Raw genomic sequence first — 24,234 nt, 5'->3', positions numbered from 1 at the left:
GTAGGTTTTGTGGGAAGAGAAACCTGCTAATGTGATCTGGCTAATCCTTGGCACTGGGGGGTGGAACAGGATCCACAGGTCATGGGGAAAATCCAACCTGGGTGACAGTGAGGATGGTGGCACGTCACCAAAGGGGAGGGTGGCACGTGCCAGGGCTCATCCTTCACCTGCCCTGAGCACCACCACAGTGGCAGGGCTGTCCCAGAGCTTCTCCTCCAGGCTCTGCTGCCTGGCAGATGATGCTCAGGGGGAATGGGGAGAAGACACTCAGAGCAGAGCTGCAGCAAGTTGTGCCCTACAGGTCCTGGTACTGTCACCCTCCCTTTTCCCAGCACCTGCTGAGTACTGAGATCCTAAGAAACCCAGGGAAAAAAGGCAGCATGAGAGCAAGGGGCTGAGTCCTCAAACAAACAGAAAGAAATTAAACCTTCTGCATTTTAAACACTGGCAAAATTCAACCTCCTGTGTGCAGGTCCAGCCCAGAATTAGAGGTCAAGAAGCTGCTTTGGACCAAGGCTGGGCTGATTTCTGCAGATCAGGTTCCTCTGAAGCCACGTGCAGCCACCACCACAAACCAGCGCTCCAATAATCTCTCCCTAAGAACAATTCCCGGCTCAGGCCCCTGTTTAACACTTCCCTCCCAGTTCCCTTCGCCACGGAGCTGAGCTGCAATCTCACAGTCGTCAGGAAGAGATTTAATTATATCTGCAGAGGTCAAGCAATCCATGCAAAAGATGGGGGCGGCGGAGAGAGGTTCTGTGGCACAGCGCAGAGATTGCGCCTGCAGCACCGCGGCACGCAGGGCCATTTTTCAGGGGAGAAATGGCATCCATCAGAACAAAACCTCCAGAGGGAAACAATAGGAAAAGATGGGGGGGAGGCAGACAATTAAGATATTTCAATCTGGTCCTACAGCTGCAAAATCAGGGGATTTAATGTTGCTTTCTATCATTTTTTTCCTGTTTTTTAAAGGGTGGTGTGATCAGTGCTTGTTCCAGTAAGTTTTGTTGGGAGATTTTTTCCTGCTGAAGCTGAGCTGTGTATCCCCAAGTATGCACTATAATTATATAATATAATGTAGAATATAGAATAAATGATAATAAATAATATATAATATAGATCGTATATAATACATGATAAATAATAGATAATAGATAATATAGATAATAGATTATATGTAATATATAATATGTAATATATAACATAATATATAATGTATAATGTATAATGTATATTATATAATATATAATATAAATAATCTATAATGTATAATATCTAACATAACTTACATAATATATTAGATAATACCTAATTTATGTACACCATGGAATATAGTATATGCCATCTATAATTTATGTGCAATATTATAGAACATGCATTATGCATTATTTAATTATATTAAAACGAGTGTAAAATCACAAAGGTGGAACATTAGAGCTCAAACCTCCAATTAGGAATTAATAGTTTGAAAGCTCTAATGACACTAACACTTCAGTCTGACTTGAGGAATACTGAATAAGATCTCAAGAGGAGGCAGAGGTGCTGCTACACGACAGTTCAGACAGAAGCCTCGCACTCACCGGATGGAAAATTGTCAGGAAAAACACATTAGCAACACAATAACTTATTTTTAATGTGGAGCTGTTAGGAAAACACAATTATATGCTTCATTTATACTGCAAGATATAACCCAACTTATGGTAAAAGCATTTAGAGATCGTTTTGTAAAAAAAAAAAAAACGACAGAGGAGTACAAAGGTAATAGGGAGAAATTGCACCTCGAGGGGGAAATGCTCCCCCTTCCCAGTGGGGCCAGTCTGTGGTGTGGAGCATCCTCACCTCCTGCTCCTTGTATGCAGCAGGAAAATAGAGATTTTTCTGCAAATGCTGCAGAAAGATCACACTGGTAACAAGGACCCCCAGGAAAGGAGCTGGCAGTGCTCATCCTTAGGATGGAAGGAGGAAAAGCTGGGAGAGCTCTGCCAGGTTCCAGGCGCTCTCCCACTGCCCTGGCACGAGGATCAGCCATGCACCCTCCAAGTTATTGGATGCTCTGGTCTGTACAAGAAAATACAGTTTATTAACTGGATGTTTTCTCTGTTATGGATGCACAAACTGATCCTGGCGCCTGCTGCAGGCTCAGAGGTCCAAGGCAGAGCTGTTCCTGGATTTACCCTGCAGTTATGGTGCTGTAACACCCACAGCCTTTGGAACACCGATGCACGGGACAATCACTGATTTGAAGAATCGTAAATAAATCAGAGAAACTTGTACAGTTTTGATCCTGAATTTTTTGTCTCTTGATGTCTCCTCTGCTACAAGGACTTCCATGGATCAGGCCCTTGACAAGGTCATTCAGCAGCAGCCCAAACAAACATGTTGTTACACACAAGTCAGACCCGTCTTCAAAACATCTCCCATTGTTCCCAAAACAACCAGATTAAAGCCTCCCCTCCGTGCATGCAGAGAGAACAACATTTTCTATGAATGGATGGACATTCATTATTTAGCTGCCAATCCCTGACTTAAAGCCCAAGGCAAAATAATGGAGTTTCAAACACTTTCTGCCGTGCAACCCATCAAAGACCACTCTGGAGAACGCAGGGTTGTCCCACTGAGTAGCTCAGCCACTTTCCAGAGGAAGCCCTTGCCCATATTCAGGGCCTAAAAGCAAAAAAATAATTAAAGAAAAATCTACATTTGCAAATCAATAGGAGCTGCCTGCCAAATGAGAATGAAACGGGCTCCAAATTAAAAATCTGCTGGACTTTGTTCTCCATCCAAAATCCTCCATCTCCAAAGAAAGATTTATGCTACTTCAAAACAGAGTTGGCTTCGGAAGTAGGAAGGGAAAGAATGCATTTTATCTTCCAGAATGGCGAAGCAGTGCTGGAACAAGGAAAAAGGGACCATGTTTATCACTGAAATGTACAATTTATTGTAAAAGTCAAAACAGAACATTTCACAGAAATGCATTTGCTACATCGACTCTTGTACCAGCTCAGATCCCATTTCTGAAGGGTTCTTAGAAGAAGAGAGCATTGGTTGCAGATTAATACCCAACACACGACTAGTAGATTTTAATGGTGTATTGGCAAAATAGTATTTGTCAATTTATCATCCTAAAAGGCAAGAGTCAGGATGTGTTTGGAGAGGCAAAGCCACAGGATCCTACAAGAAAAATTCAGGAGAAGGTTTGATAGTGCTGATGAATCCTACAGAAATGCTGCAGGGTTAATAACAGGGCCCCCAGCTCGGGGGTTCCCAAGGATCAGACACTCCCAGGGTCTCCCAGCAGCATGGATTTGGTATTCCCAGGCTGGGTCCTCCTCTTCCTCCTCCTCCCCATCAATCCCCATCAATCTCCCTGGCTGGAAATTGGGCATTGTGCTAACCCAGTCTGACCATTGTAACACCAGGAGCAAGCAGGAAGAATTTCTATTTAAATCTGTTTCTGCAGGAAGAGTAGAGATGATAATTCAGTCCCCAAAGATGTCCCTGGGGAGCAGGATCACTCCTCCTGCACCACAGCATCCCTGCACACGCTGCATGAAGGAGCGCAGGGGATCGGCCTCTGGCAGGATTCCCATCACAGACACCCCCTTGCCAAGGCAATTGTGCTTGGGATGAGAAGGAAAACCTCCATCCTGAGCTTCATGGACCCCCCCACACAATTTAGGATCTAGGAAAAACCCTTCCATGCTGGTGTATCAGTCAGCACACCAGATCCTGTCGCTGAAGCTCCGCTAAGAGCACAGCGAGCCTTGGTGTTACTAAAATGCACATTTTTTACTGTACCGTGGTTTACTTATTGTGAAATACAGCTGCAGTATCTCCCTAGAGCTCAAATGGGAAAAATCCATCCCACAATTTCTCAAAGCAATTGGAGGGGTGGGAAAATGCCCCCTTAGGTGGTGCAGGAACACGCTGCTCTCACACAAAACACCGGCACCACACGCTCAAAACCCTGTGAAAGCTTTCCTGGCAAGTGAGCAGGAAGGGGTCAGCAGCAATGCCCCAGTAAAAAGGTCAGAGGGGACAGAAAAAGAGGTTTAGACCCAAATTTAAACAAGGAATCCAAAGCAGAGGAAGGTGTTTCCTTTAGCGGCGCTCAGGTGGCCGATGACAGCGATGGGTGTCAAAGTTTGGATGAAGACTCCTCACATTTTAAGCTGAACCTCCCCAGTCCCTCGTGGCCACTGTGCAGACACCAGAGGTGTTCCTGCTGTCCCAGTGATGGAGCAGGTCCTGGATCCAGACCACAGGATGGCGGGGCCAGCACTTGGAGTGGGAAATGCTCGTTCCAGCTTGTCCTCTCAGGTGGCTCCTTATCACCCCCACACCTTGGGCTGAGCACTCTGCAGCTCTAAAAATCCTGCCAAGGAGCATCAGGCTGCGAGCAGCAGCTCCCTGGGCACTGGGAAGTTTGGGGCTGGCTCCTCTTCCCAGCTGCCACGGCAGGCTGCTCCATGCAGGATCACCAGAGACAGGGGCTGGTTTACACAGGGAGCCCTTTTCCCCGGCTTCGATGTCATCAATATTGCTGATCCATCAGAACTCCTCACCAAACACAGTCAGCAGCAGGGAGGGCTCCTTCTCACCCTGCCTGATGGGGCAGGAGGGCTCTCCTTACCCTCTTGTGAGTGTCCATCCCCTCACCACATTCTCCATCCCTCCCAGTGGCCAGCCCTTCCAGGGAAAACAGGGATGCTGTGGAAGCCGTTGAAGAAAGGGGAGAAACCCAAATTGTCCCTTTCTGGGGAGGCCTGGGCTGAACACACACTCCCGTTTCATTATCCCTTTAAACATCCCTCATCCTTTCAGAAATGGAAGTGCTGATGTGCAATAGGCCCCTGCGTAGCTGCAGAGAGGAATTGTGGCTGACTGCAGCGTGCAGGCGAGATCGGAGACCTCCCAGTAACAATATCATGTCCAGTAAGTGCACAAAACAATTCCATTAACATTTCAGGCTGCTCTGGGCTAAGGCAGCTCACGGCGATGGCAGAGCTCTGCCGTGCTCCCAGCGAGTTATTTATGCACAGTGACACTGCACAGCCCAGCTCTGCTACCTCCCCCTAAAGAAAGAAATAAATAAATGAAAGGGGAAAAAAAAACAAAACAAAACAAAAAACCCTGAACAAAACAAGCCTTTTAAATCAAAGGGCTTTAGAGCGTCTCCAGAAACTCAGCGAAGCAGGAGGACAGCAAAGAGCCTGTAAGTGCTCCTTGCCCAGGTCCTTCCCAGAGATGGGTTTTATCCGGGATATCTGCGCGCCATAGTGGGAGAATTCTGATTTTTCCAGTCCACCCTACCCTCTTCTGTAGCTTTAAGTGGAAATGCTTTGTGGCAGACACTGTCTCAGCGCAGCCCTGGGCTGAGCCACCAGCACTGGACAGGAGCAGTGGGGTTGGGATTGGCGTGAGGTTCTGGAGTTTCCCAGAGTATCCAGTGTGGCTCCAGGTAGCGGGAGAGCTCTTGTTCCATGGCAGCACAAGAGAACAGCACGCTGCCGGTGATGCTCGGCTGGATCCCACCCCGCACCTGCCGGAGTTATCCGAAGGCAGAGCGGCAGGAGACAGCTCCTCCCGCACCACTCCGGGCCACGCTTTGATGCTGAAGTTACAGCCTTTGTACCTGCAGTCTGCCAGGGAAACTGAGTCAGCCCATTCCATCCCTGGCTTCATTCCAGCGGCCTCGTGCCACAGACGGACGTGCACGGCTCTGCATAAGCAAATGTCATTTGATAACTCAGAAAAGAAAAGAAGTGTGGTGGTGGGGGGAGGAAAGCGCCCTGAATATCAGCAAAGGGTAAATCCTTTCTTCTGCCGCTGCCTTAAGATCCTCGGTAGCAGTGACAACAGCAGCATCTGGTGGCAGTGGTCAGTACCTGGGCTGTTCCTCTCCGGTGTCCCATCCACCGGGGCCAGCCCAGCTCCCATCGCAGCCAGCCCGCCGGGGCCGAGCTCCCCGCACCCCCAGAAGAGGCGATTTCCCGCAGCCTCCCGGCCTGAGGAGCCGCGGATCAATTGCGACCAACTAATCCGGGACTAATCTCAGGGATTCAGGCCACGGATGAGCCGAGCGGGGGCCCCGCGCCCCAAGGCTCGGGCGGGCGCTGCCGGGGGCACACGGGACCCCCGAGCCCCCTGCGAGCCCCAGCTCCCGCACCCAGCCAGGCAGAGGAAATGGTGCTGGCATCCAACAACTTCTCGGGAAAAGCGAGTTCCGAAAGCCGGCAGGATTTGGGGGCAGCCGCAGCTGCTCGCGCTCGCACCATCCCAAATTTCGGCTTTCACACGATACGGGCTGAGGTTTCAGCAGGACAAACGTCCTGCTCCCAGGTGATCCGGCTCTCCTTAGTATTTTAAGAGCATATTTAGTGTTTTAAGAGCAACGGCAATGATAATAAAACACTTTGAAGCCAGCAGTACGCAGATACGAGCGAAAACAGCGAAAGTTGTTCCCTTTCAGTGTAATCCGGTGTCTCAAAATAAACGAGAACTATTAGGTTTGCTACAACTTAATCAAAAGAGCTAAATAACCCAATGACAGAGAAACAGTTAAATACATCTCTTGATAAATAAAGATTAATTTGCCGAGTCTGGGAAGCCACACACATTTGCTTGTGTTTTAAGAGTTTGATCCCAAAGTATCACAACAGTGAGGTGAGCCGAGAGCATCCTGAGCTGCTGTACCGACGCAGGAGAGCATTTTCTCCTTTTATTAACTTTTTTTTTCAACGCAATTACCCGAATTTGGCCCGGAAGGTAGCAAGGATTACATCTGGGATGATCCCTCTCCCTTCAAAGGGATCTGGATCCCACGGCTTTGTAGCTGAAACATCGGCGCTGTTTACCCACAGCGAGCAAGGCGATACTCGCAGAGAACTCCTTATCCCCGAAGTAGCATCTATCCCCTTCGCTTCGCCTTCTCGAGGATGAGGGAAATTTCCTACAGCACCTCCGCGCTCTCAAATATCCGCGGCGCATCCCTCTCCCGTTACAAGTGCAGGATGCTTCGCCTCGCAGCTGCAGCGAGCGGGGAAGATGCGTGTGAGGGAGATGTCCCCGCCGTGCTGGGGGTCTGGGGGCACACGGACACCCCCAAGCCGGGGCTGGGTGCGACAGAAGGGGCCGGAGCCCGCTCGGGAGGAGCCGCGACCCGGCCCGGCGGCTCCGCAGCTCGTGAAGAAGGTGCAAAACAACAACAACACGGCGAAGAACAACAGGGAAAAAAGTAGCCGACAACAAGCGCAACAACAACCCCTCCACCCCGAGCATCGCCCCGGGCCGAGCGCTCCCGGAGCGGAGGAGCCCAGAGCAGCCCGGCTCGGACACACGGAGCCCGCGCTGCGCTCCCGGCCCGCCCCGCCGAGCAGCGCCCGGGCTCGGGCTGTCCCCGCCCGCTGCGCCCGGCCCGGCCACCCGACGGCTCCCCCCGCTCCTCTTCCAGACCACTTTCAAAATTCCCTCCCGCAGCAGCCGCCACTTTCCCTCCCCGTCCCCGCGGAGCAGCGGCGGGACGCGCCGAGCCCCGCGCCCCCGGTACCTTGTTGCAGTGATAATAATCCAGCGGCCCCAGGCAAGTGGGGTCCGCGCCGGGCAGCGAGCCCACGGCGGGGGGGGCGGAGGGGTAGAACCGAACGTCCATGCCGGGGCTGCGGGCGGCGGCAGGCGGGGGCTCCAGCGGGCATGGACCCGGCTGCGGCGGCGGCGGTGCCTCTGGCGCGGGGAGAGGGCGGGGAGAGGGCGGGCGGCGGCGAGGGGGGGGCGGGCGGCGGCCCCCGGCCCGCCCCGCTCCGCACCGCCCCGCGCCGGGGCCGCTATTGTTCGCGGCGGGGCCGGGCGGCTCCTCCCGCCGCCGCCACCGCCGGGGGCTCGGCCAGCGCTCGGAGCGGCCCCGTGCGCTCCCCCGGCTCCCATCCCCGGCCGCTCCGGAGAGGGGAAGGCTGCAACAGCCGCCCGCCGGTTCCCGCTGCCCGCCGGGGACCCTGTCGCATCTTCCGTGCCCCGCAGCCCGCACCGTGCCCGGTGTGCCCCCTCCCGACGCGGGACGGTGCCCAGCAGCTTGGTTTCCCTCTGCTCCTGGTGCCCAGCCGCTGATGGAGGATGCTCTCCAGCGCGCTGACCGACCCCAGCAGGAGCCCCGAACAGGTTCCCCATTCAGAACCCCTAAGCACGCCCTATTTCTGGAAGGCCTGTGCCTCCCCACGGGCTCTCCCAGCCTGGAGAGAACAACCAGGCTCTTCTCTGCACCTGGCGCTGGCTTCCCGCTCCCCAGGGCACGGAGACCCTCATTCTCCCCCCAGCTCGGCTTTCCACACACGCCAGTCTATAATTCCCGCTGCTGAAGGCAGCTCCATCCATGGCCATCCCCCTCCGAGCTCCCACGGGCCGGCACTTCAGCAGCACGGAAAACCCAAAGGTGTCCGTGGCGAGGGAGGATGCTCGGAGGTGACAGAGGCTGGACGAGCAGGCTCCACGCTCTCCCGCTCCCTTCCAGCGGCTCCCAACAGATCCCTCTGGAAAAGCAGCCCAGTGGGAGAGAATATTACACACAGAGTGGTTTTGCAGTACGTTATCCCATGCCCAGATAGAGGGAAACGCTTGAAAGTTGCAACAACCGGTTCGTAAGCTGGCAAAGAGCAGGGATGGGGCTGGTAGAGTCAGTTTGCTGGCAAACCTCCAAGAAAGAAATTTTTTTGTTGTTTATTTTTGTTTTGTTTTCTTTGAAAAAAAACCCTCCAGACTGACTCCGAAGGCTTATTTCCAACATGCAACCTTCAGGAGCCTCTGGAGCTAGAAAACTGAGCTAAATGAATGCCGAGTTCTTCCTCCAGCGTCTTTCATTGCAAGAGTGGGGCCAATTCCTGCCAAATCCAGGGAGGGGAAGGCGGGCTGGGCTTTCCAGGGAATGCCAGCTCTAGGAATCAAGTGATTATGTAAAAATCGTAGCTCTCATTTAAATTAAAAACAAGATTTCAGCCCTCGTGGTGGTGGAAAAAATTGATTTAAAGATAAAAACTGTCTTGGGCACAAAAATCTACTTCACATTTATTATTATTTATCAAAGTGTGTGATTTTTCTGGAGAACCAGCATCGATCCTTCTGCATTTAGCAGTGAAGCAGGTTGGCTTCAGGAGTTCTCCACCAGGAAAGCTGCTCCGAGAGCTCCCAATCAAAGGCATAATAGAGATGTCTAATATTTTACATTAAAACTTTGAATATCTGTGCTCCACTGATCTGTGCCCTTCCTGATTTCCACACCCCCCAAAAAGGACTGGTTTTCCTGTCTCTCAGCAAATACTGAGCTGACATGTCACATTATTAGAGCTTCATTATTTTTGTAAAACCTTCCCAAGTAGAGTGACGGGTATATTATGAAATATAAATAATTAAAACTAAATGAGAGATGTCAAAATAATGGAACAAAGTGTATTTTATAATGCATTATTCTGGCTTGTTTATCCACAAAATTCAGTAATTAGTAAGCAGCCTCTGAGTCATTAGCAAGGTTTGACTGTATTATTATCTTTATTAATTATCATAATTATTATATTTCTTATATTGTGGAGTCATTGCTGGTGGCTTTGCAGTTAAGGTGGAGTTTACTTTCCCACTAAAAGCAGGATTTAATTCTGTTGTTTCCTACAAAAATGAACACATTTCATCACCAAACATGCAGCATCCCCCTGGCAGATACAACTCGATTTATTTGCAGTGCCTGAGCCACCCCATGGCTCCCTTTCAGACCCTCCCAAAGCTCATTTTTTCCCCAATGAAGCCCAGATTTTCTCAGATTTACACTGCTCAGCCCTGTCAAACTTTGCATGTTCATCTGCCTCCGTTAGCCCTCGAACAGAGGCTGATCTGAGCCTCCCAGCATCACGAAGCTGATTATTGTTATTATTAGCCAGAGTGCTTTTCTGTCTATAATCACTTGTATACATATATGTGTGTATATACATGTATATGCCAAGGGAAGCTGGCAGAGGGAATGCTCCTCATCAGAGCGATGTTCTCAGGGCTCACCTCGTGTCTCCAGTGTTTCTCCTCCTCAGACTGTCAGAAGAAGACAACCTGGTGGAGCTGAGCCTCCCCCCTGGCCTGGGGAGCCACGGGTGCCTCCAGCCTCCATCTGTGGCTCTCTGCCCATGCAGCAGCAGCTCCTGCCCCTGCCCAGCCTCACCATGTGTCCTCCAGCTCGTGCCTGCTGCTGAATTCTCCTTCTGGCTGTTTTTCCCCATGTCTCAATGTGTTTTGTCCCTGTGGCACTTTGCTGTGGAGCCAGTGTGGGTGTGCCAGGGGATGCAGATTTGAGTGAACTCCTGCTCTCCTCCAGCACCTCTCCACCCAGGAGCAACAGTGCACCATGGAGGTGGTCCCAGGGCTGGAGAACATCTGCTCTGCAGCCAGCCAGGGAGAGCTGGAGGTGTCCAGCCTGCAGAGGAGGAGGCTCCAGGGGGACTTTAGAGCTCCTTCCAGTGCTGGATGGAGCCTGTAAGAAAGATTGGGACAGGTTTGTTATCAGGGCTTGCTGTAATACCACAACAAGGCAAGAGTTTGGGTTTTGTTGTCCACATCCCAGGAGTGATCTGGGATGGCTGAAGGGAACCAGCAATGCCACTGGAGCTGCAGGATCCCCAGCAGGGCTGAGCCAAGCAGCCAAACAGGCTGCAAACACAGGGATCCTTTCCTTTCTTGTCCCAGCTGAGTCCCCCAAAAGCCCAGAACGTTTGCTGAAAGAGGAGCTCCCAACATGACAACTCACATTTCATGCCTAACGTTAGCCCTGGAACAGAAACAGCAGAGTGTGATTATCTCAGCAATCCCATTTAAGCCACACAGACTCCTCACAAAGAAGGGAAAACTCTACAGTGAGTATTTCTAAATATTAGGCTAAACCTGAACAATCATCATTTCAAAGGCACCTTTCAGAAGCAGGAAAAACCCTCTGAATCTATCAGTTTCATTATTTGTTTCAAGGTAGTCCTCCTCCTCCCAACAAACCATCTAAAAAGCCTGCTGAAATGATTTTTAAAATAATTTAGCACAGTGCAGTTGATTACTTTAAAATACTGATATCATTTTCCCCACTGTATTATGCAGCTATATTTTGACATTTTAGTCTTATCCCCAGTTTATGTCTGAGAATGATTTAATTCAGATCTACACTCCTCATTCCCACTTGGAGGTAGAGAGATCTCTAAATATTCAGTAGTTTCAGTGGTCATAAAAAATGCTGAACAAATGGATGAAGCCAGTTGCCAATAAACACAATGCAAATGTGTACATTTAAATGCAGTGAAATTGGATTAATTAAATCCACGTTGCATCTGGATTTACATGTAATACAAAACAAAATTAAATGCTCAAGAGCATCCTTTGGCTTTAAAATGGGGTTGATTGGAAACAACTTTGTTTACCTGTGTGGGTTCTGGGTCAGGAGCTGTGCTGGTGAATAGAAACATTCACAGTCTAGATAAGCTAGATCTGACCCACAAATCAAGGTTATGAATTTGGCATTTCATGTCATTTAAAATCTAATGTAAAATTACATCTCTCTGCTAACAAAACAGATGGTATTAGGCCTTCTTTTTGGCATTGGGTTTTGGTACCTGTCCAAAAAATCTTCTTGACATCCTTTAAATGCAGCTATTTAACCACCTGTCACTTTGCTTTAGATGCCCATTGAATTTCTGACAGGAAAAACATTATTTTGTCTACACGTTATTTCATGACACAAGAAACGTAGCACATACACAGCAAAGTTTACACATTGTGTGAAAATCTCTTTGAAAAAAAAAAAAAAGAAGAGAGTTGTTACATGCTACTAAGGCAATTACTCCATAATTAATGTCATTGATAGGCTAAAACATTCCAGAAACCCAAATATAACAAAACAAAACAAGCTCAAACATGACAGGGAAGTATTAAGGACACTCCCAACATCGACTGATAATTTTCTTCTGCCTGAGTGAAAACATCTCACCTTTGGTCAAACACCAACCTGGCTGATGGACATAAGCAAATAATTTTCCCAAAAAAAAAAAACTTCATTAATAGGAATATGCTAAAGAAAAAAAGTCCCAATACTGTAAAATATATCAGCAAGTTTCTTCTCATGTTCCAGCTGACACAAGTGCTTGGATACCTTGATGTATCAAACCTTGGAACCATTCTTCATGGAATCATGGAATGGTTTGTGTTGGAGAAGACCTTTAAATGCTTCTCATTTCACCCCCTACCGTGGGCAGGGACACCTTCCATCATCCCAGGTTGCTCCAAACCCCCATCCAGCCTGGCCTTGAGCACTTCCAAGGATGGGACAATCCCAGATTATTTGGGCAACCTTCCTCCTGACCTTCAGGATCTTCTCAAAGGTCACATGTATTTACTTCTGCTGCCCAGAGCCTTCAACACAAGGGAGAACCTTGTCCTTAATCTCACCTCTTCAAACCCATACCCAGAGCCACTCCTGATTATCCAAAGCATCAAAGCCTCCAAAATGTATAAAAAAATGAATTGACTTGCCAGCAGCAGCCTTGGGAGGCAGCTGCAGGTGGCTTCCTTGAACACCCTGACCTTGGGCCCTGTGCTCACATGTATCCTGAGTCTGCATTTGACTTTGGTCATTATTTGCCTGTTTGGCTGCCTGCAATCCTCATCTCCCAGGGAGATGGAAGAGCTTCCCTCCTTTCTCGTGCTGCTCCATGGGAAGGAAAATCTGAATGGTTTGTGTTTGTTTACACCTGGCCTGGTCAGCAATGGTCCTGTGAAGCTGGGGCAGCGAGGTAAGGGTGTCCACAGAGGAGAGAGGAGAGCTGGGAGGACCCAGGACTGTTTGGAGATGAAGGCTGAACCCATCTGGGGGAATTTGGGACAGCATTAGCCCAGCTCTCACCTTGGCACACTGAGCACTGGCACACCACTCTGCTGTTCAGAATTCCTCCAGGAAAATATAAACTCGCCACAGGCAAATTGTAAGCCAAGAATGGGAATGTATGTCCAGGGGCAGAAATGAATCTCACATGGAGTTTTGCAAGGTCTGTCCCAAAGCCAAAGAGCAGGATGGCAGGAACAGAGAGGTGAGTGAGCTCTGTCCTCTTTGGGAAAGGTCCCATGGGATAACTCTGGAGTTTGGGGCAAGAGCAACAGTGCAGCCCAGATCCAGTCAAAGGCTGTCCCTTCTCCAAGGCAGACATGCCAAGGTCCTCATGCCCTCCCTGATCACCTGTTTCCCCATGGGGGCATTTTTACTTTGTGAGAAATCAGTAAATTCACGTGGGCTCCCCACTTTCTGCCCAGGTGAAGGGGGTGGGAGCTGCAATCTGCCCCAGATCCCATCCTCAGCCAGGCAAATTCAGAGCAGCTCCATTTCCCAGCTGTGGGACACATAGTGAATAAGGTTTCTGTTAACTAAGTGCTACAGAAAACATTTGAAATAATTTGTCAGGGTCTTGTGCCACTTGTATAATAGAGGAAATTAATCCCAGGTGCTTCCCTGGCCACTGGCAAGAGAATTACATCAGAGATGAATTTGGCTTCGTATCTTTAATTTTACTGTGCAGTCTCTGAGAAGAAGTATTGCTTTTGATTTCAAGGATGTCACATACTGTGACCAAGTTGAACAGTTTCTTCAGTTTCTTCCTCCTGAAGCAAAGGAGTCATTTCTTATAACCACGCTCTGAGTGAGTGTCTCGGGCTCGGAAAGTGCAGGAATTGAATCATCTCGTCGGTTCATTTTGAGGGGTGAAGCCAACGCTCCCCTCCTCTACCCAGAAAATTAATCTTTCTCAGAGCAGCTCTCAGACTCCTCAATGCAAAAGAGAGTGGTTTTTGTTTTATAAATGATCTCCTGAGCTTGCAATAGTTGGGTTTTCTCTAAACTTACTCAATATTTTGACAGTGCAGGAGAGCTCCTGCGCTCACCCTCAGCCCAGGGAGTAGATTGGTGGCTGGTCTTCAAAATGAATTCTGTTTTTTTTTTTTTAAGCTAGATTCCCATGACTCTGCTTTGCCAAGGTGACAAGGAAAAAAATATCTATTGTGAGATTTGCCAATTGATCTAGGATTAAATGTCAAAATTCATTTTAGCTCAGTTTCATCGCCGTGGTTTTTTCTTGTGTTTCTAAATCTCCACTTTTGCTTTCACCCAACAAATCATCACTGGGCATTTTGGGGCAGGGTGGGAATTTCCCAGGGTAACCTCTGAGCTGAAGTACAGCACATGTACTACACTTTAAAAATGGTTTTGCATGTATTCCCACACATGAGGACAGGCTGCACCCCTGCTCGACAACCCAGAATCAAGGCTAAAATTACAGCCCAGCTTCCACTTGCTATATATATATATATATATATATTATACATCTCTAGTGACAGAAAGTTACCTTTTTAAAAACAAAAATGTTAATGAACCTGGAGATTATCAGAGGTTTTTAGCTCTTTCAGCCTGACCTGGGCTGACTGCCACTTCCCTGGATGGTTTGTCAGCATCCTTGGAGGGCTGATGGAGAGAGGGAGAGGAGAGGAGAGGCACAGGTCTGACATTAGGTTTGTAAGGGCATTGCTAAACCATTCCAGAGGCTGAAGCTTTGAACATGAAAAGGAACTCTGACTCCCCGGGCTTTTGGCAGCCTTCCTCCAGGGTTTCTGCTGCCCATGGAAATGCTGGTTGGTGTTATTAGCTGAGCCAGACAAATAATGGATTTTCATTTCAATGGCACAACTAAAGACTGCAGCAGTGCCAGGGAGGGTGAGGGGAATTATCACAGGTTAACCCCAAAACGTCCCCTGGCTGACACAGAACTTTCAGCTCAGTGTCAGGTTACTTCCTGCCCTCTCTATCATGAGATAATTACATTGCTGAGGAGACAGAGGCCTTCTTTCCAAGTGGAAACTGAAAATGGTCCATTTTTAAAATGTGAAATGAGATGTTTGGAATATTTTCAATTTGTTTGCCCCACCTCTCTTTCTCTACAGGAAAAAAAGTTGCAAAATTAATACAAATCACAAGCTGGCTAAGCTTGGTAAGTTTAGATTTCACTAAAAAGGCGCCTCCTCCCACCAGTGCTGCAGGATGAGCTTTGTGTGCTTCAGGCCCAGCTCTGGTGAAATACAACTCACACTCTTCCTTTCACTCTCTGCTCCTGGTTTTCTTGCCCTACTCTCTGTTGCTGCCTTTACTGCCCTCTCCTCTGTCCTGCCTTTTACTCCTGCCTCTTCTCCGTGGTTTTCTGGGCTGCAGTTCCACCTTGGCCACCCTCTCTGTGTTATTGTACAAGACCTTCCCTCCAGACAGGAGCAGCATCACAGCACCTGACAAAGTTTCTTCCTCAGTGTCCTAAATTCTGCATGTTCCTCAGGAAACTTGTACAGCACAGATGTTGTACAGCTTCCTCCAAGATGGATTTTTGTTTTGATTCTTAATGAACTTCATCCCAGATTCTGCTTTTTTATCACTTTTTTCATCCACATGGTTAAAAAAGGCAAGAAGCCATCCCTGAGCAAGGCAAAGAGGCTGGAATCAGCTGGGCTGTGCAGGCTGAGCCCCTCAGAGCTTCCTTTGCTCAACAAAGGAAAAACAAAAATACAACTTTCAGAAAGACAAACCCCACTGCTCAGCAGCTCTTGTTCTGGCAACTTCACCCTCCAGAAGAGTTTGCTCTGACAGCATGGGCTATGATTCTGGGAGAAGTTAGGATGTGGATGATGAAAATCAGAGTTTAAATGTACATTTAATTAATTCATTAATTAATTGTTTATACAAAAAATTTATAATTTAAAATATTATATGAAATATATAATGTTAAATATCACATAATTTATATTTTATAATTAATAAATTAAGTTAATGACATGAATTTACACTGCTCATGTAAACGAGCAGTGGATCCCATTCAGCAGCACCGTGTGTGCCACACACTGAACACCCAAACTCCATCTGTACTGAGGCTCTGAAGCAACCACTCATTCCCTGTCCCAGCACTGCTGGAGGACTTCCCAGGTGAAGGCATCATTCCCAAAAGCCAGCTGTGTCCAGCTGTGAGCAGCAGGCTCAGGGAGCTGCTGCTCCCCCTCTCTCCCCTCTCAGGACACCCCCCTGTAGCGCTGAGTCCAGAGGGACGTGGAGCTGCTGGAGTGGGTCATGGAGCATCACAGGAGAGCCACAAAGATGCTCCAAGGGCTCTGGAGCCAGGCTGGGAGAGCTGGGGAGGCTCACCTGGAGAAAAGAAGGATCCAGGGAAACCTCAGAGCACCTTCCAGGGCCTAAAGGAGCTCCAGGAGAGCTGGAGAGGGACTCTGGACAGAACCTGGAGTGACTGGACAAGGCTTCCCACTGACAGAGTTTGGGATTAGGTGGGATATTGGGCAGGAATTGTTCCCTGGGAGGGTGGGCAGGCCCTGGCACAGGGTGCCCAGAGCAGCTGTGGCTGCCCCTGGATCCCTGGCAGTGTCCAAGGCCAGGTTGGACAGGGCTTGGAGCAGCCTGGGACAGTGGAAGGTGTCCCTGGCCATGGCAGGGAGCTGAAACTGATTAATCTTTCATGTCTCTTTCAACCCAAACCACCCTCTGATTCCCATCCTGATCCTCCTGAAGGAATTTCAGGGGTTCCCACATTACCATGACACAACTGTCCCTCACATGCCACCGAGGCTCCAGGAGGGAGTGCCCTGGGAGCAGAGGCTGTCCACCCTTTGCTCACTCACTGCATCCAATAATCTTTGGAGAAAGCAAGATTTTTACCCCTTGGGATCACCTTAACACAATGCCAGTGAAACAAAACACTGGCCATGAGCTGGGGAGAGGGAGCCTATACAAAATAAATTGTAATCACTACTTTAAGCAGATGAAATCAAGTTAAATACAAAGAAAGGAAAAGTAGAACTGTTTTTCCTGTGGCTGCATTTTCAGCCCTGGCTGAGGGGCCGAGGGCTGGCTGAGCCCCCTGTGTGGCTGGGCTGTGTCCTGGGCCAGGGCAGCCCCAGCACCGTGATGCAGAGCAGAGCCCACATCTCCGGAAATTCATGTTTTCCCCTGAAAGGGGAGAGTCTCGAGATTTCAAACAAACCTTTGCCAGCTGACTGTGCAACTAAAGAAAACACTGATGTAATTCAATGAACAATGAGGAACCCAAACTTAGCACAATGATGGTTCTGGCTTTGTTTTTGGTTTCAGCAGCTCTGCACAACGGTGATTACATTCACAGGGGCCACGTTTGCAGAAACTGAGGTCTGCAAGGCAGAGCATTCTTCACTTGTGGGAAGAACACACCCCTGCTCCATGTGAATGCAGGCACCAGCAGCCTTTAGTGAATCCCACCTGCATGAATTCAATCATGTTTGAGGGTGTGAGCTCTGCTTACTCCCCCTGTCCCTCTCATCCTTACTCTGAGCAAACTGGGGGAGTGGAAGGTGTCCCTGCCCATGGCAGAGGGTTGAAGAGATCGTCTTCAATGGCCCTTCCAACACAAACCATACTGGGATTTCGTGATTCTTCACAAATGCAGTCCCAAAGGATGTCCAAGGGTGTTCCAGCAGTACCCTCAGCACACATCTCTCACATTCCTCAGGGGCAGAGAGCCCTGGGAAGGAGAAAATGCATCACTGGGGCATTTTCAGGAATAAACCACTTTGTTCCAGCTCTGCTGCAGACCCCGGCCACTAAATCCAGGCTAAACATGAGTAAATGAAAAAACTCAGTCTGAATTTAGGACAACACATTTGGGTCTTTTTCTTTGCAAAGAAATGTTTTTCTCTCAGCTTTTAAATGGGGGCTAAAACTGATAATGTATCTTTAAATAACAATGGAATCACTGCATGAGTTTCTTTTCCCTGCCTCTAAAACAGGGCTCCCAGTCTGGCCAGCTGAGTTGTGCTGTTTCAGGTGTTTGTATCAGTATTAAAGACATGGCATAAGAGAATGTGAGAATGATAGGGGAAAAAAAACCCTTTATTTTTAAAAAGTATTTAATTCCAGATGTTTTTTCCCCCCTGCTAATCTTTCCCTGACTTTCTGCTGAATGCAAGTTTGAGATTATTGAGAGAGGAAAGCACAGTCACACTGTGGGCTCTGAGCCAGTGCCATGGAGTAGAAGCAGGTTGCCTTGTGGACATAAAGAATTTGTTTGGAGATGGGAAACAAAGACAGGAATAAAAGGATGGTCTCACCTGAGCAAGAGGTGGCCAGTGGAACCTCACAGGGACGTGGGCTGGGGTCTGTGTGGTCATCACCAGTCTGGAAAGGAGATCAATTAACACAACAAAGATGTTTGCACACAGAGTACACAGGTATTTCCCTAGACCAGCTTGGCTGCTGGAGAAGTTGTGGGGCAGCCACCCAAATAACCGAGCAAGATGCAGCAAGAGAGGGAATTCAGAGGCAAGAAATGGCACATCCTGCAAATGAGAGCACAGCAACTCCAGCCCTGAGACAGGCTGTGGCTGTTTGTGTCACAGAGATCTCAGTTCTCCAAAACCCTCATCAGCTCAGCAATCAGGGATGGTCAAACATGTAACACCAATGCCAGAGTTTGTGGGGTGAGACACTGAACAGAAAAAGTCATTTTGCCAGTGCATAAATTCCTGCACCATCTTTGTAAATATTGCAGGCAGCCCTAATGTTCCCTTTGAGAAAGGATATTGGAGAACCAGAAAATTTAGAGAGACAGGTTTAAAGCATCAGAGTTGTGAGCTGCTTCCACAGGAGCAGCTCCTAATAGGATAGGTAGATACATAAGAATTTTTGCCTGGAGATGAGACTGTTGAGGCAGTTCTGACACAGGCTCTTAAAATTATGAGCATGGAGAAAGATGCTCAGGAACAACTATTTTATTAACTCTTGTAATGGAAAGAACAGTAGACATCAACAGCATTAAATTAGCCAAACTTAAGTGGTTGTCCACCCTGTAGGAAATTAAATTGTGACACTTGTTGCCATGCTGGGGGAGCAAATGTGTAGGTGGGTTTGAAAGGGACAAGTTTTTGAAAGCAATTAGTTGGACCTGAACACATGACATCAAAAAGTCTCTATATCTAGATTTTCCTAAATCTAAGTTAATACTCTTGTGAAATGTCATTCAATACAAGCTCTGTCTTTTTTCCAGTTCCCTGAAGCAGCCATTGTTGGAGATGGGATATTAGGCTATATATATATATATATATATAGCTAGTAAACATTTCTGGCTTTGAAATAATGAAACCAATAGGAAGAATTTTGCTGATATGGGCCCTGACCTCAAAGTGAACACAAGCTTCAGCAAGCTCTGGCTTCAACATGACAACAGGTGCTGAGTGATGAATGTGGGAAAGTGCTATAAAAACCACAAATTTAATTGTTATCAATGAATGCTGTGATTGTTCATTAATAACTGAGAAATATTTGCATCAGAGCTGATCCAAAAACATACAAATACTTCTGCTCTGGTTGGTTCACTGAGTAAGAAGAGCATGAAGCAGCATTGCAGCCACAAGGATCAGGCCAAGCCCCCAGAGAGGTTTTCCCTACACAAATCACTCCTCAAACACTGGCTCAAAGGTCTGGGCAGGAGCTGGGACATCCTGGGCTGGCTGGGAGCAGGGGTTGTGTGGCTTTGCCTTCACAGCTCGCATGCTGTTGAGTGGCCCTGGAGTCAGAGCCTTGGCTGGGGACAGAGATGTCACCAAGGCTCAGATTCTGTTCCAAACTGAGCCTGTCCTCTCTCCATCAGCACATTTCACAAAACCACTGAATGATTTGGCTTGGAAGGGACCTCGAAGCTCATCTCAATCCAACCCCCTGCCACACACACCTTCCACTAGAACAGAGTGCTTGAAGCCTCATCATGGCCTTGAGTTCATGCTTTTGTTTTACTCTGTCAGTCATATCTTAATCAAAAACCTGCAAACGAGGTCATTCCCCTTATTTATTGAGTGACAAGTGACACATTTTTGTTGGAGCATTGAAGCAGGCACTGCTCAAGGTGTAAATTCTTTCCTCAGGGTGGCTCAGCACTGCTCTGTGCTAATCCCAAGTGATCAGCTTTAGGAGGAAAGGGCTTGGAAAGCTCAGGCAAGGCAAGACTTCAGAAAGTTAAACCATTACCTACAGGTAATTTCCTCACTGCGAGCATTCACTACCAGAAAAAAAATTCAAAAAAATAATGACATCTAAATTATAGCTCTGCTATTAAGAGCGGTTTGGTGTTGGTTCCAGTCTTTGAGGCACAGAACAAACAGGGAGAGAAGCAGAAGCTGCGTGAACCTCTCTGGTTTTACATTTGCAGAGCTGTGGATCTGAGGCGAGACTTAAGCTGGGCATGTGGAGAGATGCAGAAATCTTTAGATTTGCATATACAATATTGAGATCATGAGAATGTCACATTTAAATGCAAAACTCACGTGTCTCATGAATAAATCATGAATGGTGGCAAGACTGATTTCTTCTTTTTTTTTTCCCTCCCTCCAATTGTCACCCCCCTCCCACTGATCTGCAAAGCAGACAATTCCTCCTTCCCTTCCAAAGGAAACACAGGGAGAGATGAGACTCGATAAGAAGCTGAAAGCTCTTCCAAAACAAAAACATGTGCGTGTGTTTCTTGTTTATACTTGGCTAGGAAGTAAAGAAGCATCATTTCCTCTCTCTCTCTCTTTTCTTTCCCCCCTTCCTCTTTCTCAAGAGATACCTCAATGCCATGGCAACAGCCTTCAACCCTTCTCTTGTATGACACAAGCAGATTTGGAAAAGGTTAGCTGTGTGTTGTAATCAAACCCAGGCAGGTCAATCATGTAAAGAGATGACTTCCCATGTGCCGTGGAATAATGAATGAATAGATCACATAGGTCTTCCTTCCTTCCCCTCCTTCTCTCCCTCACCATGTGAAGTGCTAGCAGATTAGCATTTTGTCTCTGGTGAATAAAATTGAAGTGAACAATTCCCAAAGGTTACTAGAAAACACGGAGCGTGGCGGAAACGGAGATGAACTGATGGTTCTAACCCCTAAACCCAAAAGTCACCCAAGTGGACAAGCCCCTCTTGGTGTCATTAAAGGGTGGAGAGGTTTTATGTGCAAAACACAACAAATAAGACCTGTAAATGCTGTGAAACATAAGCTCCCTCTCAAACTGAATAGGGCTTGCTGCCTGTGTATCATTTTCAGTCTTGAGATATCACCACCAATTTCACGCTTTGAAAGCAACAATTCAGATCTCATTAACATCAGGCTGGGCCTGGGCTTGGGGTTCTGGATGACACTTTGTAAAAATCAGACATTTAGGATTCATCTAAATGTCAGGAATGTATTGATTCTGACAAAATTTGCTTGAGAAAAGGTTTCTCTGATCAGCAGTGAAAATTTGGATCAAAGATGGGAACACACAGCACAAATTATGTTGGGTGAGGACAGCACTGGAATATGGGAGGAGGGGGCTCTTGATGTAGAGTTCCACCCATGTCCCCTGTGTGAACACCTCCACATAGTAAATAAGCCCTTCAATGAGTCTGTGACTTCATTTTCCACACCAGGGGCTGAAAGTCCTGACATTCCACCCTCACTGATTTACCTCTCCTGAATATAAAGCTCTACGGGAAGAGCTGCAGCCACAGGTCCTACCCCAGCAACCCCAGAGCCCTTCATGCATCTGCTGTGTCCATCACATGGGTCCAAGTTCCTCGTCAGACACCTGACCTAAGGTCTCCCGTAGTTTCTAAGGGAATATATGATTTTTCTGGGGTCTGAGGGTTACTCTCTGCCTGCCTCAGCATTGCTAAACCCCAAAATGCTGGCAAAGACCTTTGTGCTGCTTTGAAAGTAAATTGTAGGGGAGAAATGAACCCCAAATACCTTGAGAGAGATTTCAGGTCAGAGTTACAATTCAATAGAAAGATTACAATAAATGGCAATACAATACAGAAAAAGTGGCTTAAACACAAATTCACGAACCTTTTAGTGGGGGTGGTGATCACAGTCCTATCAAATGGTGATTGCAGTCCTGTTGAAATTAATGATCCTGTGGAATTTCTGCTCCTCCTCGGGATCCACCCAGTGGTGGTGGTGTCCCCAGACCCCAAACTTCCAGATTATAGGCACTCAAATTCAGGCAGGAATGTTCAGTACCTGCCCTTGGGCTGGAGTGGGGAGTTCACAATGGAATGATGGAATCCTGTGAGTCATAGGATATTTTTGGGAGTCCTTGGTGGTCCCAGTGGTTGCAGCTGCCCATTGTGCTGGTGCCACTGAGTCCATGGTGGCCCATTAGCAGAGAAGACCCCTCAGGCTGGGTGGGATGTGCTGGTGCTTCCCTGGAGGGAGTTATCACAGCTGGGTTCTTTATGAAGAAAAAGAAACTCTGCCCTGCCTCGAGGGCTTGTCCCTCCTTCCTTGTCTCATCTAACACCTGGCTGGGAGCCTGAGGGGTCGGGTGTGTGCTGGGAAACTCCTGCAAATGACCCATTATCAACAATTTGTCAGAAAATGGGTAGAGGGGAGTAGAATACACCAATTGGTTACACCCCACTTTTCTCTTGTCACCAGACACCCTCTTGTCCTCCTGCAGGAACATTTTGGGGACATCAGAAGGTTTTGGTGGGGCAGAGGTGTTCCTCAGAGCTACACAACAGTGTTGGTGCACAGCATTCACCAGGACAGCTTCCAGCAATGCAGGATTTCGGCAGCTTTTAACAGACCTGGTGTTGGCCACAGCTGTACTTGGATTTAAAGAAAAGAGCTTCCAGCCTGGCTGTGAGTTTCCAGGACTATTTACCACTTGGATTTGCAATATGATGTTACTAATCACAGTCTGTAGCTGGAGACTGGTTGATGGAAATGCTTTAGTGGTTGTAGCCATGGACAAGTGGCCCCAAGCCTTGAAGAGCTCAAGAAGCACTTGGAAAATGCTCTCAGGCACTTGGTGGGATTCTCCTGTGCAGGGCCAGGAGTTGGACTCACCGGTCCTTGTGTGTCACTTCCAGCTCAGGATGCTCCATGAGTCCAGGATCCTGTGGCAGTGACCCATTTTAAATGGCAGGCTGTGGTTTGGCACGGTCCTGCTGCACAACAAGGAGGGCCAGGGAGAATTCCAGCTGCTGCCGAGGGTTTTTGGCTGTTGAACAAGGAAGAAGCAGCCCAGAGGCACCGGGTTTGTCTCTGGCTCTTTGCTCTAATTCCATATGAGTGGAGAGACAGGGTGAGGGAAAGTGAAGCCATCACCCAGAACCATCACTCCCTCCTTGGGTTAACAATTCCCTGATGATATTAATGATGCAGCAAACTCAATATTTCCTATTAATCCATGTATCCTGTAGGCCCAGCTCATGGCTGCTGTGTGTACACACAGCCAGGGATGCTTTGCTTTAATCCCCAAAATTAAGTAAAACAACCAGAGCATAAACAGAGCAGACCTTCCACCTTATGGTTCCATCAGAACACGCACATTTAACTAAATCTGTGCTATGAATCTACATTTTCCTATGATTTTTGCTTCAGTACTCCCCAGCTGGTGATGCTATTGACTCTTGTGAAACTATTCCAGGTCATACCCATCACAAACCCCCCCCAAAAAACCTATGCTGGGCGAGTTTATTCCAGTAGAAAAGACAATTTCTTCTGAACCCTTGGGCAGACCTTTTTGGATGTTACCTGGAAACACTCCCAGCCTTTACTCCAACTGAAACTGCACTAAAAGAATGGAATTTCCAAAGAAAGGTGCTCAAGGCCACTTGTGCATCCTTTTTTTGATCTCTTTTTGTCAGTGTGTCTGACAAAATCTAAGTGCCAGTTTTTAAGACAGGGAAGCTTTAAGCACCTTAAAATAGTCTTAGAACAAACCCAGCTACCAATTAAACTTAAATTCACCTACAGCTTTCTCACCCACTGGAAGTTTCTCAGACCTACTTTTGATTGAATTTTTAATTACAAAGCTGGGTTTGATCTCTGGATGTTCATTACTGTAGAAAGACCATGCTTAGAAGTGGAAACTTAGAATGAAGAAGAAGGGTTAGAAAAGTATGAGCTCTTATTTCAGGAGAAGGCCTTTTAGCTAATGTGCTTCATTCAATCTGCAGTAGGAAAGGATCTATAAAAATGGCAATATTAACCAATGCTTAAAATTGAAATCCATGATTTTATTTTGAAACAGCTTATCTTTCAGTACTGGATCCGAGTTCTGTGTCAGAAAAAATTTTATCATTTCCTCTCAGCAAAGGATAAGAATGGAGAGAGTAAGAGGGATTAGGATGAAACCATTGCAGGCTTG

The 24,234-nt window shown here is 47.7% G+C and overlaps 1 protein-coding gene across 1 annotated transcript in view; it reads right to left on the bottom strand.

Annotated features, from left to right (window-relative positions):
* The window catches only part of TOX2 (TOX high mobility group box family member 2), a 152,957-nt gene extending 145,242 nt beyond the window's left edge, over positions 1-7,715 (bottom strand). The window contains exon 1 of the mRNA XM_058850649.1: positions 7,550-7,715. Within this exon, the coding sequence (XP_058706632.1) occupies positions 7,550-7,651 (102 nt within the window). The 5' untranslated portion in view covers positions 7,652-7,715. The remainder of the gene's footprint in view (positions 1-7,549) is intronic.
* Between the last annotated feature and the right edge of the window lie 16,519 nt (positions 7,716-24,234).

This window comes from Poecile atricapillus, chromosome 15 (assembly GCF_030490865.1).
Source record: "Poecile atricapillus isolate bPoeAtr1 chromosome 15, bPoeAtr1.hap1, whole genome shotgun sequence".
NCBI lineage: Eukaryota > Metazoa > Chordata > Aves > Passeriformes > Paridae > Poecile > Poecile atricapillus.
The sequence above is the reverse complement of the archived record's forward strand: the minus strand, read 5'-3'. Positions and strand labels throughout refer to the sequence as shown.